The sequence below is a fragment of the Macrobrachium nipponense genome, chromosome 4, assembly GCF_015104395.2.
Source record: "Macrobrachium nipponense isolate FS-2020 chromosome 4, ASM1510439v2, whole genome shotgun sequence".
In the NCBI taxonomy this organism is placed as follows: Eukaryota; Metazoa; Arthropoda; class Malacostraca; order Decapoda; family Palaemonidae; genus Macrobrachium; species Macrobrachium nipponense.
This window is the reverse complement of record NC_061100.1, coordinates 25,056,066-25,069,295: the sequence shown is the minus strand read 5'-3', so window position 1 is coordinate 25,069,295 and position 13,230 is coordinate 25,056,066. Positions and strand designations below refer to the sequence as shown.

The 13,230-nt window shown below is 37.9% G+C and overlaps 1 protein-coding gene across 1 annotated transcript in view; it reads right to left on the bottom strand.

Annotated features, from left to right (window-relative positions):
* Positions 1-2,352: 2,352 nt before the first annotated feature.
* Positions 2,353-13,230, bottom strand: part of LOC135210810 (ADP-ribosylation factor-binding protein GGA3-like) — a 76,181-nt gene continuing 65,303 nt past the window's right edge. Inside the window, exons 8-11 of the mRNA XM_064243678.1 lie at positions 12,962-13,230; positions 12,466-12,629; positions 12,203-12,313; positions 2,353-10,941 (exon numbers count right to left, since the gene is read on the bottom strand). The exon at positions 12,962-13,230 is cut by the window's right edge and continues 274 nt beyond it. Of these exons, the coding sequence (XP_064099748.1) occupies positions 10,852-10,941; positions 12,203-12,313; positions 12,466-12,629; positions 12,962-13,230 (634 nt within the window). The 3' untranslated portion in view covers positions 2,353-10,851. The remainder of the gene's footprint in view (positions 10,942-12,202; positions 12,314-12,465; positions 12,630-12,961) is intronic.

Genomic DNA, 13,230 nt, shown 5'->3' with positions numbered 1-13,230 from the left:
TGATATTGGACATAAGACTTCCTGGATCTAGTCTACAAGTCTTTTTCTTACTCCCCGGATGAGCCTCTGAACATGAATGAGAGCTCTTCGAAATTGTTAATGAGTTTATCCGCTTAAACGATAAAAACGTTCAAAATCCTATGTCAATGAGAACTACCCCATTTATGAGGGGTCCCCACTTAAATGACAAAACGTTTAGTATCTTGACAATGGGGAAAACGTCCTTACTAGACAAAACTATTAGCACTTTGCTAATAGGGGAAAACCCTTTAACATGACCGAAAGTCACCCAGGAATCCGAGTATATAATCTTCCCGATTCTCAGAGAAATCGATGAAGAGGAGGATCGAAAGAAAAAAAATTCGGGTATGTCTCTCCGCTAACTCCGAATCCTTTTTAAAAATTTCTGTAAAGGAATGTCCTGTGGAGAGTCCTGAAAAAACCTCCTCTTGACGAGCGTTTATAAGCGTCAGCGTCCTAAGAAACGTCCTGAACAGCAAATAAAACGCCTTCTACAAGTCTTTTCTCTCGCAAAGCGTCCTGCCGAGCTTCCACCGAAGCGTCCTGGCGAATGTGCACAAAATCGTCCTCAAAAGCGTCCTGCTGAGCGTCCTCAAAAGCGTCCTGCCGAGCGTCCTCAAAAGCGTCCTGCTTAGCGTCCTGCTGAGCGTCCTCCAAAAAACGTCCTGCTTAGCTACGAGCGTGTCTGAGCAGAGAACACCAAGTCTTCTGAACGACGTTTCAGAGAGGAACTCGTTGAGCGCCTTGATGCATGCAAGGCCCGCCAAGAGGCGTCCTGGCGAGCGACCTTGCCAACATCTCAATGTTATGACGAACCGCGTTTTGCGTATGACGTTGAATATTTTTAAGGGACGTCCTCATGCGAGTCTCCATGGAGAGCCGCACGCTGCTCCTGAAGAGTGTGAACACTAAAGGAAGACGTATGGCTTTCGTCTTCCGCAAGGTGCTTGCCGAAGCGTCCTGGAGAATGTCTCTACTTATAGGACGTCGAGCACCTCCAAAAAGCTTCCTCACGTCTAAATTGCCCTTCTTATGCCGACCAGAGACATAAGTTGACTGTGCAAAGCAGCTTGCCGGCCGTCAAACTTATCAGCTTGCTTTTCGAAGTAAAGCGAACGTTACATAACGTATACGGAGCGCCATGAGGAGGAGAGGAGACGAATACTGAGTTGCTCCTCCAAAAGGTGGAATCAAGAATGTCCTTGATTACCAAATTTCTTTTGGAATGCTAGCGAGGTTGAAACAGCTCTAACTTCATGAGCGTTCACTCGCAGGAGGCTCAAATCACTCTTCTGGCAGATGATGAACCTCCTTAATAATGTACAAGTGATACATACATGACGTTCAGGTATACATGAGGCGTTCACTCGCAGGAGGCTCAAATCACTCTTCTGGCAAGATGAATGAGCCTCTTTAATAATGTATAAATGATGTATACATGAGCTACAAGTGATATATACATTCTACAATAGTTAGGTGAGCGGTCACTCGCAGAGGCTCCCAAAATCACTCTTCTGGAAAGATGAATGAGCCTCCTTAATAATGTATAAATGCATATATACATGAGCGTTCACTCGCAGGAGGCTCAATCACTCTTCTGGCAAGATGAAGTGAGCCTCCTTAAATGTCCCTTAGAAAAAGAGCCAGTGCATCTTCTAAAAGGGTAAATGTGGTCTCTTTACTCCTCATCCTCTCGTGACGAGAGAGAGGACGTGAAGCGTCCTCTTCTCTAAAGCTTCTTTAGGGGGTGCGAGTCCTTCCGAGAGCCCCAACCCCTGTGTGGGGAGGATGCCTCGGAGGCCGAGAAACAACCCTTGAAGCTTCGTGCACGTGCTACGATCTTCGGGCAGCCTGGGAAGCGAGGCAACAGGACGATCCTGCCGAAAGGAAGCCAGATCAGCATGAAAAACCCGTAACCCTCCTTCGGCTTTTGACATGCCCTCTCCCTGGTTTCTGGGAGTCCGACAGAGGTCTAGGCCTAGAGGCGGTTATGGGGCCGATCTGACGTTCCCTCCATAACGAGAGAGAGGACGTGAAGCGTCCTCTTCTCTAAAGCTTCTTAGAGGGCGCGAGTCCTTCCGAGAGCTCCAACCCTTGCGCGGGGAGGAACGCCTCGGAGGACGAGAAGCAATCCTTCAAGATTCGTGCGCGTGCACGATCTTTAGCAGCCTGGGAAGCGTCAACAGGTTCTGCCGAAGGGACGCCAGATCGGTGGGGAGGTAACCCCCGCCCCCGTAACCCTCTTGCGGCTTTTCGACATTGCCTTCCCTCGTGATTCCCTGAGTCCTGGGAGTCCGACAGAGGTCCAGGCCTAGAGGCATTATGGGCCGATCTGACGCCCCCTCCACAACACAAGGGGCACTACACTTCACAACACTGATTGGAGAGCGAGCACTTTAGTCTAAGATTACTTGATGTAATCCTCTAGCAGACACTTCTTCTAGGCCCGTAAGCCATACCACAGGGTTAGGCAAAATAAAATCTACAGGAGGTTAGAAGGTTCATTATTTCTAACTTCTGTTTACTGTGGAGGAAAACTCCTGATTCTAACACGCTCTAAAATGCGTACATGAATCCTACTTCTTCCGTAATCAGTCACACATTACACTAATTACATTGAACTTATGCAAAGAAAACAAGTAAACGCCATATACACTAAGCGAGTGTCTACCGAAAGTTCCGGTAGCTTCACCATCCCCCATGCAGACAACAAAATCTGAAACTAGGCTAACTAGCCTCAGACATCAAATGCAATGAAAAATTTACGATAGCGTATGCCTAGCCACAAATCCAAGTCAATAATCGTAAGAATAATTAGGATACTTAAGCGGCTAATGAAGTTTCAAAATCCTAGGCGGAGGTCTGTAAACAGTTGTTTACCGACCGGCGACAGAAAAAATATGAATAGAAAATGGGAATAGTTCCTGATATCCGCCTCCCAGCGGCGGGAATGGGTACCACCACCTGGCCGCCCACTGCGTGTGCCGCGAATTTTGAAATTCTGTCGGACTTCGGAGAATACAGCTATATATATATCTGTCAGGTAAGTTTCATGAACAAAATTTGTTTTAATCATTAAAAAATAAATAAACTATATAATACTGAAATAGATAATACCTTCCTATATATGCAATAACTTTTTTTACCTTCCTAAAAGGTCAGTGAGATGGTCAATGTAAAAGCCCTTACCCCAACAGTAGCATGTAAGAATCACATGGTGAAAGAAATGGTCTCAATCCACATAGCTATGGAAGCATGTGTTAATTCACACATGCTTTTTGAAAGAGATGAAAAGAAAAAAAACCAGAAGAGAATTCCATAGCTTCACAAATGAGAGAATGCGACCCTGAATATGGATAAACCTGGGAAGAAGAAGACAAATGTGAGAATGCTCATTACCAAGAAACTTTCCTTTTCATCTCTACAGAAATGAAAGTATGACTACTTTCAATTAAGAGAAAAATCTAGGGAAGAAGTAAGGTCTGGTTGCTAATTACATGGGTCCCCGTCAGAACAGCAAAGAACAAAACAAAGGAAAAAACAAAAGAGCAACATCCCAGATAGGTATGGCTAGAAAATATTATTTATGGTAAGGATGGGGGAGAACAATGTTTCAAAAGCTTGCTAAAATATCACAAGAATAATGTGATCTCTCCCAAACAAATCTGAAGTAATCAAAAACATCCTAATTACTTGGTTTCAAAGAGGTATAGAAACTGGAATGGAAAGCAGACAGACACACAAAAAGGATCTGGGTCCTGGAGGTGTTGAACTTTAAATCACAGTTCCAATTTCCCATGTGCTCTCAAGATCAGAATTGATAGAATAGAATATAGGATTAGATCAGGAAAATGGCATTATAAAATTAATTAAAAATTCATAAAGGTTAAAGTTCATGAAAAAACAGATATAAGGGACAAATCATTAGTGTGTACACATCGGTTACAGTCTAGGGAACTGAAGAAAATCATGAGCCTAGAATCTTGAAGAAATTAAAATAGGGAGAGAAAAATACTTAGAAATACAAAATTAAATCAAATCTAAACAGTGTAAATTTAGTACCCAAGCTTATCGATGAAATAACTCCTTTCCCTGACTAAAATGAGTTAAATATATAAGTGATGATAAGGAATTCTCCAGTCTCGTAGATTAAAGGCTAAATATTACAAAACACTGTAGTACACTGTAGGGATAGTCTTGGAAAAGCAAAAATTGTTACCCAAAAAAGTGTCAATACAATAGGCAAAATTTTCTAAACTTTAATAGCTTGCAAGGAATGGCAGTAGGTGAAGAAACAGCTAGACAGCTTGATAAATGAGCAAAAATAAAGAAAAAACAAAGAAATCAGTTAACTAACAATTTTGCCTTGAATCACTGATGAACAATCTGACATAGATATTTTGTTACAAGAATAAATGTATCTAAAAACCTACTGAGTCAATCAAAAGTAACTTTTACAAAAGAAAAATAAATATGTCATAAGTGTCACTCACTCTTATTTTCTCTATACCTGAATTAGTTGGTAGCAGTATGATCACAACCTAACCCCGGTACAGGCAGTCCCCCAAGTTCTGGCAGGGGTTCCGTTCCCGGCTGGGTGCTGTAAGCCAAAAACCGCCTTAACCTGAATCCTCATAATGATAATGGGAATAAACAGCACTTACAGCAATGTTACAGTGCCGTAAGTCTGGGTTACAGCGCCATAAAGCAGGTCATGGTGCCATAAATCCACTTATGGCGCTGAAAAATTGTGGGGACTGCCTGTAGTCTGTTCCATGCAGAGAGAGAGAGAGAGAGAGAAAGCTTCTCATTAGGGAATGAGTTATAAAACCACCAAGAAAATAGGTGTATAAAAAAGATGGTCTCATTAGAAAAGGATCAAATACTTTTCCAGTGAAAGACAATACGTATGTGTATCTAGATTTCAAAGTTCCTCTAGTAAAAGAAAGCATACTACGTACTTCAAATTAAAATTGCAACACTTCCTAGCACACTAAAAACAGTCACAGGCAAGAGTAGGAAAAGAGGAATGATACCTGTGGTTACTTCCTTCTTCACCAGGTGGCCAAAGTAAAGAAATGCCAAACTAAGAGCTATTGAGGACAAACTCGGTAAAACAGGAGAAAGAAACATATACTTTAGAGATTATAGTTTCGGATCGACAATTTAAAGCACTATATCTAAAAATCAGTTATGGGCACCACCCAATTTGTAACAGGTTGAAAATTCTCAAAGGACCTTACAGAGAATTATAAGAATCTATGTGAGGAAAAAAGCAAAGGCAGACATTACAGGCATGAGAGGGCCTTAAAATTCTTCTACTTTCAGTTCCGGACCCTTTACGTCTTTTCAGTTATTAGGAATGATTTCAAATCAACTTCCAGCTGATGTTCAAATTAGGGTTGTGAAAAAGATCTCTTCTCAAAACAAAAATAACAATGAATTCTGACATATGGCTTCCTGCATCGACAAAAACAAGGGTTTAAGTGCCACATGCTTCAAATCTTTGTCTGTTATTAACTGAATTCAGTGCTTGTCATCAGCAGTTTTCCAAGATAGTATTGGAGATGTAGAATAGATTTCCTGAAGTGGTGCTTTCCTCCTCCCAAAAATGCTAACAATGATTTACTGCTGCTTAAAGATGTCCTCTTCAACCATCCTCTACAAGTTCAACAAGACATTTGTAATGGGATCTTTAGTGCCTGCATAATATGAACTGGCAAATGCAATACACTCTAGGTGTTGCATTGTTATACAGTCCTGTATCAAAAGTTTCTTTTCCTTTGACTGCAAGACTATGGAATGTTCACCCTGGAAGCATTGATGATGCTAGGATTTTAAGTTTAATTGAGGCTGAAAGACTAGTGTATTCTGCGAAGCATCAGTGCCTTAATATTTTTTTTTTTACCATTTACCTTGTAATCTGTTGTTGAATTTTCTTGACCCTTACCATATTTTCTTCCCAACGATTTACTTCAAAAATGGGCATTCCATTATGTCCACTCAAAGGAATCTCACTATACTAGTTAATGGCCTTCTAGGAATGCCCCCATATTCATAGCAACTAATTTTGTATAACAACACTTACAGATTAGATGAAATTTCAAGAGTTCACAGCCTTCAGATGCAGAGCACCAAATAAATCAAATTGACAGTAATATTACAAGTTCAACTCAAAGGTTACTTGTACCTTTATACAGATGGAATCTTGTTGAGTGCTGCAAATTTAATTACCAAAACCAGCTCTATTTCACAATGAAAAATTACAATAAAATACACAACTATGACATTGTCTCCCTGTCTCCACAACACGCTAAATTAATGTAACATTTAATATAAATCTATCTCTCTCCTTAAATACTTTAAAATTATTCTCATTTCATTTTAATGCAACTGGAATGTCACAGTAATATTCTACACTGGAAAGAAAAACAAACTTCTGGAGATACCAAGAGCCCAACTGGACATTTCACAATTACCCACGAAAACGAAAATACATAGACAGAGATAAAAATGAAAGAAAAAATAAAATCTGTTAACACTACAGCACCTACAATAAATATCAATCTGTGCCAGACTCTTTCAGTGCACAAAGTTCACTGTGTGGCATTACCTAATATTTAGTATATCTCCCACTGGACAGAACTGCTAAGTGTCATGCCCATCAAACACAACTAACATCTACTAATTATTATGCTTCACTCTTGAATTCTCCCCCGTCACTGTTGCCACTGTGATAGGTAACACAAAGAAAAATTTTTCATAGTAGCAGTATGATTCCTTGTTCAGTATGATTACAGTTTGTCAAGATCTCAAACAACATCCCTAGGTTATAGAAGGTCAGGTATGAAGGGTTTAAAGCAATGAAAGCAAAATATTGGTAACTAATTTTGGACACTTATATCAACCAAATATCACTTCTGACACTTACCCTATATAAAACTGAATACAAATACGTACACTAAACTACATTTTAACTAAATCATTTGCATTTTGCCCCAGGCATAAAAATCTGCATTTAGCTATCACAGAGCCATACATAAAATCTTTTACATTACCAAACACTCCAAATCTATAGACAAAAATTACTGGCAGGAAGAACATAGCAGCAACACAGCCCTATCCTTCATAAAAAATCTGAAAGGGAATGATGAAGTACTTTCCCATAAACCTTCTTAAAATATATTGGTGACGCAATAAAATTTCCAGGGAAGGGGATAAACAATATACAGTACTATATCGCCACTCCAAAGCTCAAATAAGCCAGTCTATTACTCTCACATTTTCCCAAAAAGTTTGAGTTGAAAAAAGTTAAGAACAAGAGAACTTCTATAAAGTACTCCCGCATAACAATCGTCACACCATAGCATGACTACAATAGCTTTTCAACCCAAATTAATTACCATTCTACTTCTTGAAGCAATTTGTCTTTACAGCAATGTTTAAATAACATACCTACTTACCTCCATCAGACAACTGTCCCTGCAATTAAATTCTGTCTTTTGAAAACAAGGAAAACAGTAAAGCAAGAGCTTAAAGTTAGCTGTCCCTGAAGAGCTAACATGACTTTGTGTTGTCTCATTTGAACATTTTATCACTAAGTGTGTCTGGATACTGAAATGTCTGCAAGTGTAATGCTTAGCTCACAACATGTAAGGAGTCCCAAGTCTAGCAGCAGGTGATGCTTAATGTTAAAATCAATGAAGTCAAAGTTAACAGTCATCCACAGGTGACATTTAAGCAAAAGCAGTGTCAAGCAGTATAACTTACCTTTCCATCAAAACCAGTTCTGCCAGTATTCCAGAATCCCCGAAATGTATTTTTCGTCAACTACATCTCACTTTTTTGTAAGCCTTATAAAATGAAATGTTAATCACCAACACAAATACTACCCTTAAATTTCATAAATAAAATCTAAAACATTCATTTCCTACTTTACATAATATAAGAAATTGCACTGAATGACAAATTTATAAATTGTGAAAACTTAATGGTAACTTTTGCATAGATTATTACTGCTTACATATTGGACTCCACATCAAGGTAAAACATATTTCCTTGATTAACATCTATAAATCATACACATGTATAACTTATAAAAAAAATTGTGGGGTATAAATCTTAAAACATTTTTGTTTCATAATTACAAACCTCTTACTTTTACTTACACCTACATGCTCAGTTAGGATGTGCAAACTAAGTACTACTAATCAGAAGATTAAAAAACCAGCCTAGTTCCTTCCCTTAGTAAGCAAAATCAGCAAATCACAAAACTGTAGTTGTTTGATGTGAGAGACTGGTTTTTCTTTCCCTGGCACCATTTTGTCTTTAACTGGACTGTGACATTAGCAGTAACATAATTCCTTTTCCTTATATGCTCAGAATTTGTGTCCTTACTCCTATGACGCTTGGAAATGTCTTCTCAATCCTTCACAGTACCCAAAGAGACCTCAGGTAGTGTTCTCTGTGGTCGCAAACAAGAGTTTACTCTCATGTCTGTGCCAAGATAAAGATGGACTTCAGTTCCCTAATAAGTAAAAAGTGAAGCAATGTGATTGACCTTCACTAAGTCCCAATACTTTTGTTTGTTTGTATGGTGTTTTTACGTTGCATGGAACCAGTGGTTATTCAGCAACAGGACCAACGGCTTTTCGTGACTTTCGAACCACGTCGAGAGTGAACTTCTATCACCAGAAATACATATCTCTCACACCTAGGCGCTCCAATACTTTTGGTCTCATACATTCACCAACATTTTGGCATTGTCAGGATTTCACCCCATGCTTGATGTAGCCTCTTAAGGTATGATAGCCATGAATCTCAAATGCATCTTGTGATGTCAAGGGCCTCTGTGAATTCTGCCAATGAAGCCTTTTCTTGTCCTTAGCCTTCTGCAAACCTCCCATCTGATGGTTGTCATCCAGTTAGGCCTAAGTCTTCCAACTCTTCTGATATCCACAGGAGTCCAGTTGACACATTAGAACTCTCCAATTGGTGGTGTGAAAGATGTGTTCGTCACCTCCATCTCCCTTTTACTTTTATCTCATCTACATGTGGAACTTTCTTAATTTCCTTTACTTATTGTATCATTTCTCACTCTCCTTCCATCTGATTTCTACTATTCTTCTTAAAGCTTGAGTCTCAAAACAGCAAAATCTTTTACATAAAGCTTCCAAATCATGCCACGATTTATGTCACTTTATCAATACAATATAGACTGTACCTGTACCAAACTAATGTACCGTATTGTCTTGATTTCTCATGCAATTTTCCATCTACATTTAGATATTCACATCTTCAGCTCCTCACAGTTTGATTTGCATGTTTTAGTCTTTCCCTAAATTCCAAATTGGTAAAACTAGTCTTGAATATCACTGTTCATGAATATCTATGAATATCTAAGAGAGTTAACCTTTAACCATGTAGCATTTACAGTATTTCATCCAATAGTCCATATGTGTCAGCATGTAGTCAGCAGAGGGATTTAGGAGGTAAAACATATTTAACAAAATTATCAACCAGTATATAAATAATAATGGTGATATGACAAGCTATTTCCAATGCCGCTTATTTCTTGGAACCACAGCTGATGGTTGAATAGACACCTAAACAGTACAAAGTACATCTGAATAATGAAGGTACACTCTTCCTACTCAAGGGAACAGCTACCACCAGATCCAGAGAGACTAGAATGCAGTTTACTTCAGTAAACAAGCATATAAGAGAGTTGAATGTATTCAAGCACCTTAACAGCAGTGTCAATACCTTCCAAACTTACAGTTGAAAATATAATGGACATACCAGCAGCAACAGCTTTATCCTGTCCTGGAGAAGCAAAGAGGTTGAACCTCCAACATCAGCTCCACTTGTCCCAAATGGAATCATGTTAGCTACATGTTAGTGTCTACATACACAATTCTCTTATCCATTGACTTAACTTGAAGTCTCCATTCCTCAACCATGGGACTGAAATACCTATGCTAGCATACCATGATGCAATTATCTTTCTTGCTGTAGAATAATGAAGGTAGTTTAACCTGATCACTGAACCAATTTATTAGAGCTCTAAGAAAAATATACTTGATACAAGCTGAATCTAGCAAGAGAAGGCCATTGATGGGAGTTGGCAAACAAAACATTTTATACAGGCTGTGAACATCCTACCTACATACTTCAGGAAAACAAAAGCTTCATCTAGTCTGGGGGTTTCTCAAGTGTTTACATCAGCAATCCTCAAAATTATGAGGCTAGGAAGAGATCTCTTATCCATAGCATTCAGAAGGCATCTGACATGATCATAAAGTACATAACAATGACTTGAGAATGAATAAGATGAAAAAGTAAAGGTTACACCAAGGCAAAAGAACACTTATTGTAATTGCTTACTTTTTATCGTCAATTGAGACAAGGGAAGTCCCCTTAGTGGGGACAGTCTTACCTTTTGCCTAGCTGATATTTCTTACAACTATCGAGCACTTAGCGAGTTCATCGTAAACAAACAAGCATGCATAAGTAAAAGTAAGTTAGTTTGTAATCTGTACGAGTGCACAAAACTTAACAATACCAGATCTCTGAAAAATATTGAAAACTGCCATGATTGCAGACTGACTGAGGTGTGAATTTGAACTTAAATCATTCCAATTTCAAATAACACTTGAGAGCAAACAACTGGAAATCAAGGGTAACCTTGATGAGGCGTCTGTTTCTCCAGGAAACAAAACTGATAATCGTACCTCTCCTCTCTCTCATCACACCAGGCTAAAAAGCCTTGCCTATGACATACATAACAATATGAAAATACTATACAAAAACTAGTCATCTAAGCAACACCTATAGTGGGAGACTGGCAATCTCTCCCATTTCCGTGATGGGATCTTCATCCATTGTATAACTGAGCATTACTTTTAGGGAAATATTCAGCTGAAAAAGAAAGAGAACCATATCAAAACAATTGTTTATATGTACTGCAAAAACTAAAAGAAATATGATGAAAAATTATCTCTAAATTAATCTTGAAACTGTATCGCCTTTACACCACCACCATTTAATATGTCTATAAAATCTAAGGAATAAGCTAGCTGCAGCAACAATGATGGTCAAAAGAAACAAACACAAAATGATAAATCATTTTACAAGTCAATGATGTATAATTGTATACAATCTATACAATAAGTTAACCATTGCAGTCAAGCATTTTACTACAATAATGTGGCTATGGTTAGTTGTCCAGACACTGGAATGTAGTGGGTGGCTTAGTCTGTGTAGATATTTTCTACTGTAATGACAGAATATCTTTTTTATATTTTGGAACTAATTATCCATTATACGTATACTGTACACTTACTGAAGTAAGCAAATAGTTTGATGCACACAGGGATGAACAACTGTTAGTCATAAGAGTATTAAAAAAGGGAAATCTTAATCATGAAGGGAACTGTAATGTCAAAGCAAACCTCAACATTCTCTTCTCTCCTTTATTCAAACTCTATGCTACAACATTTCAGACAACTATCCATCTTCTGCTTTTGTAAAAATAAAAAACCAACATATTTATACCCAAAAGACATAAATTAATGTAAATTTGTTGGTTCTTCCTTTTTACAGAACCTCAAGTTGACATCTGTCCAAAACATTGCAGCATCTTGGAGTCTGAGTGAAGGAGAGAAGAGAATGTTGAGGTTTGTTTTGACATTATTGTTTCTCACTTGATTAAGATTTCGCTCATCTGAATATTTAACTACTACAATCAATCATGTATTAGATATGGATGTAACATAACAAAGACAATTTGAAAGCCTAAAAAATCATGAAAATAAGGTCTGTATGCCTTGTCTTTGAAACTATTCCTCAGCTATGGCATTCAAGTCCTAAATGTATTACTTTGCATTACTACTCTTCATGGCTTCAGATTCACCTTAGTTAATTAATGCAGCTATAAGAATGGGCTGCAATATGGTTAGACTACCTGCACATTTCTGTAAAATATTTTGCTCACCAAATGTACAGGAAAAAATCATGAATTTACAGTTTTTCTTAATGCTCAAAATGATGACAAATTATTACAAAAATTATAATTGTGGTACACAATTACCATATTTCTAATAAAGCTTACATATAAGTAGTAACACATCAGCACCTAAGTTCTAGGCCTATTACAACAGTTTCAGTATAAAATACATACCTTATTGGGATTAGCAATGAGCATAATCTGTGTAATTGCAGGGGGAGGCAGGAAAGGACTAAAAGCTGCAAGTTCTGTTGACGATGGTGGCTGTATGCGAACTTTACATCCCTGAAATAATTTTCTTTTATTAAATACATGTGCAAGATATAAATTTCTGAGTACAGTAGCATTTGTTAGTCATGAAAAAATTCAGGAATGATTCCAGATATCTTTTTCCTGAATAAAACATTTCTATCTGATCAGTCTGAATTCTATCTCACCTTAGGCACAACAGCTTGCACAACGTAATTTGATATTGGCATACTACATCGGGACATAGTAGACACAACGACTACCGAAACGTCATCTCTTGGTTGATTTTCAGTAAAGTGAAGATTCATCGTTATATCGTTACTTTCTATGACAGTTAGTGGTGCTTGTTTACCTGAAAAAATATTAAAGGCAGATATATTTTACAAAGTAATAAATGATAAACAGCACAGAGTTCGTTACTTTTGACGACAAAATGACCAACAAGAGGTCGTCTGACTGGCTAAAACATATGGATGAGCCACTGACTTCAAATGTGAGTTCCTTTCTGAGTACAATAGAAAAACTTGTAATACCAGAAATATGCTAAACAAAATGATAATTAATCAATAAAAGAAATTTCCCAACAGAATTATTCTAACCCGCAGTAAGAATAGTATTATTAGGAAGCAAAATTTATAAAATAACTTTCCAATATATCATTAAAAGTATTAAGAACATATGTACCTGGCTTTATGCTGTCGAGAGATACTTTTATATCATTCATTGGCTTAACTTCCATAAACTGAGGATTCTTTGCTGGTTTTGGCTGTGCTACATCTTTAGTCTCAACATTTATCACTGGTGCACTTGGAGGTTTCTCATCTAGAATGCTTTCATCAGAGCTACCTAGTAAAGTACTATCTTTTGTTTCACTTGATAACGACATACTAAGATCCCCACTTAAAAGGTCTAGAGTGGTTGGCGATGATGATGCAGCAGGTGCACTGTTTCTA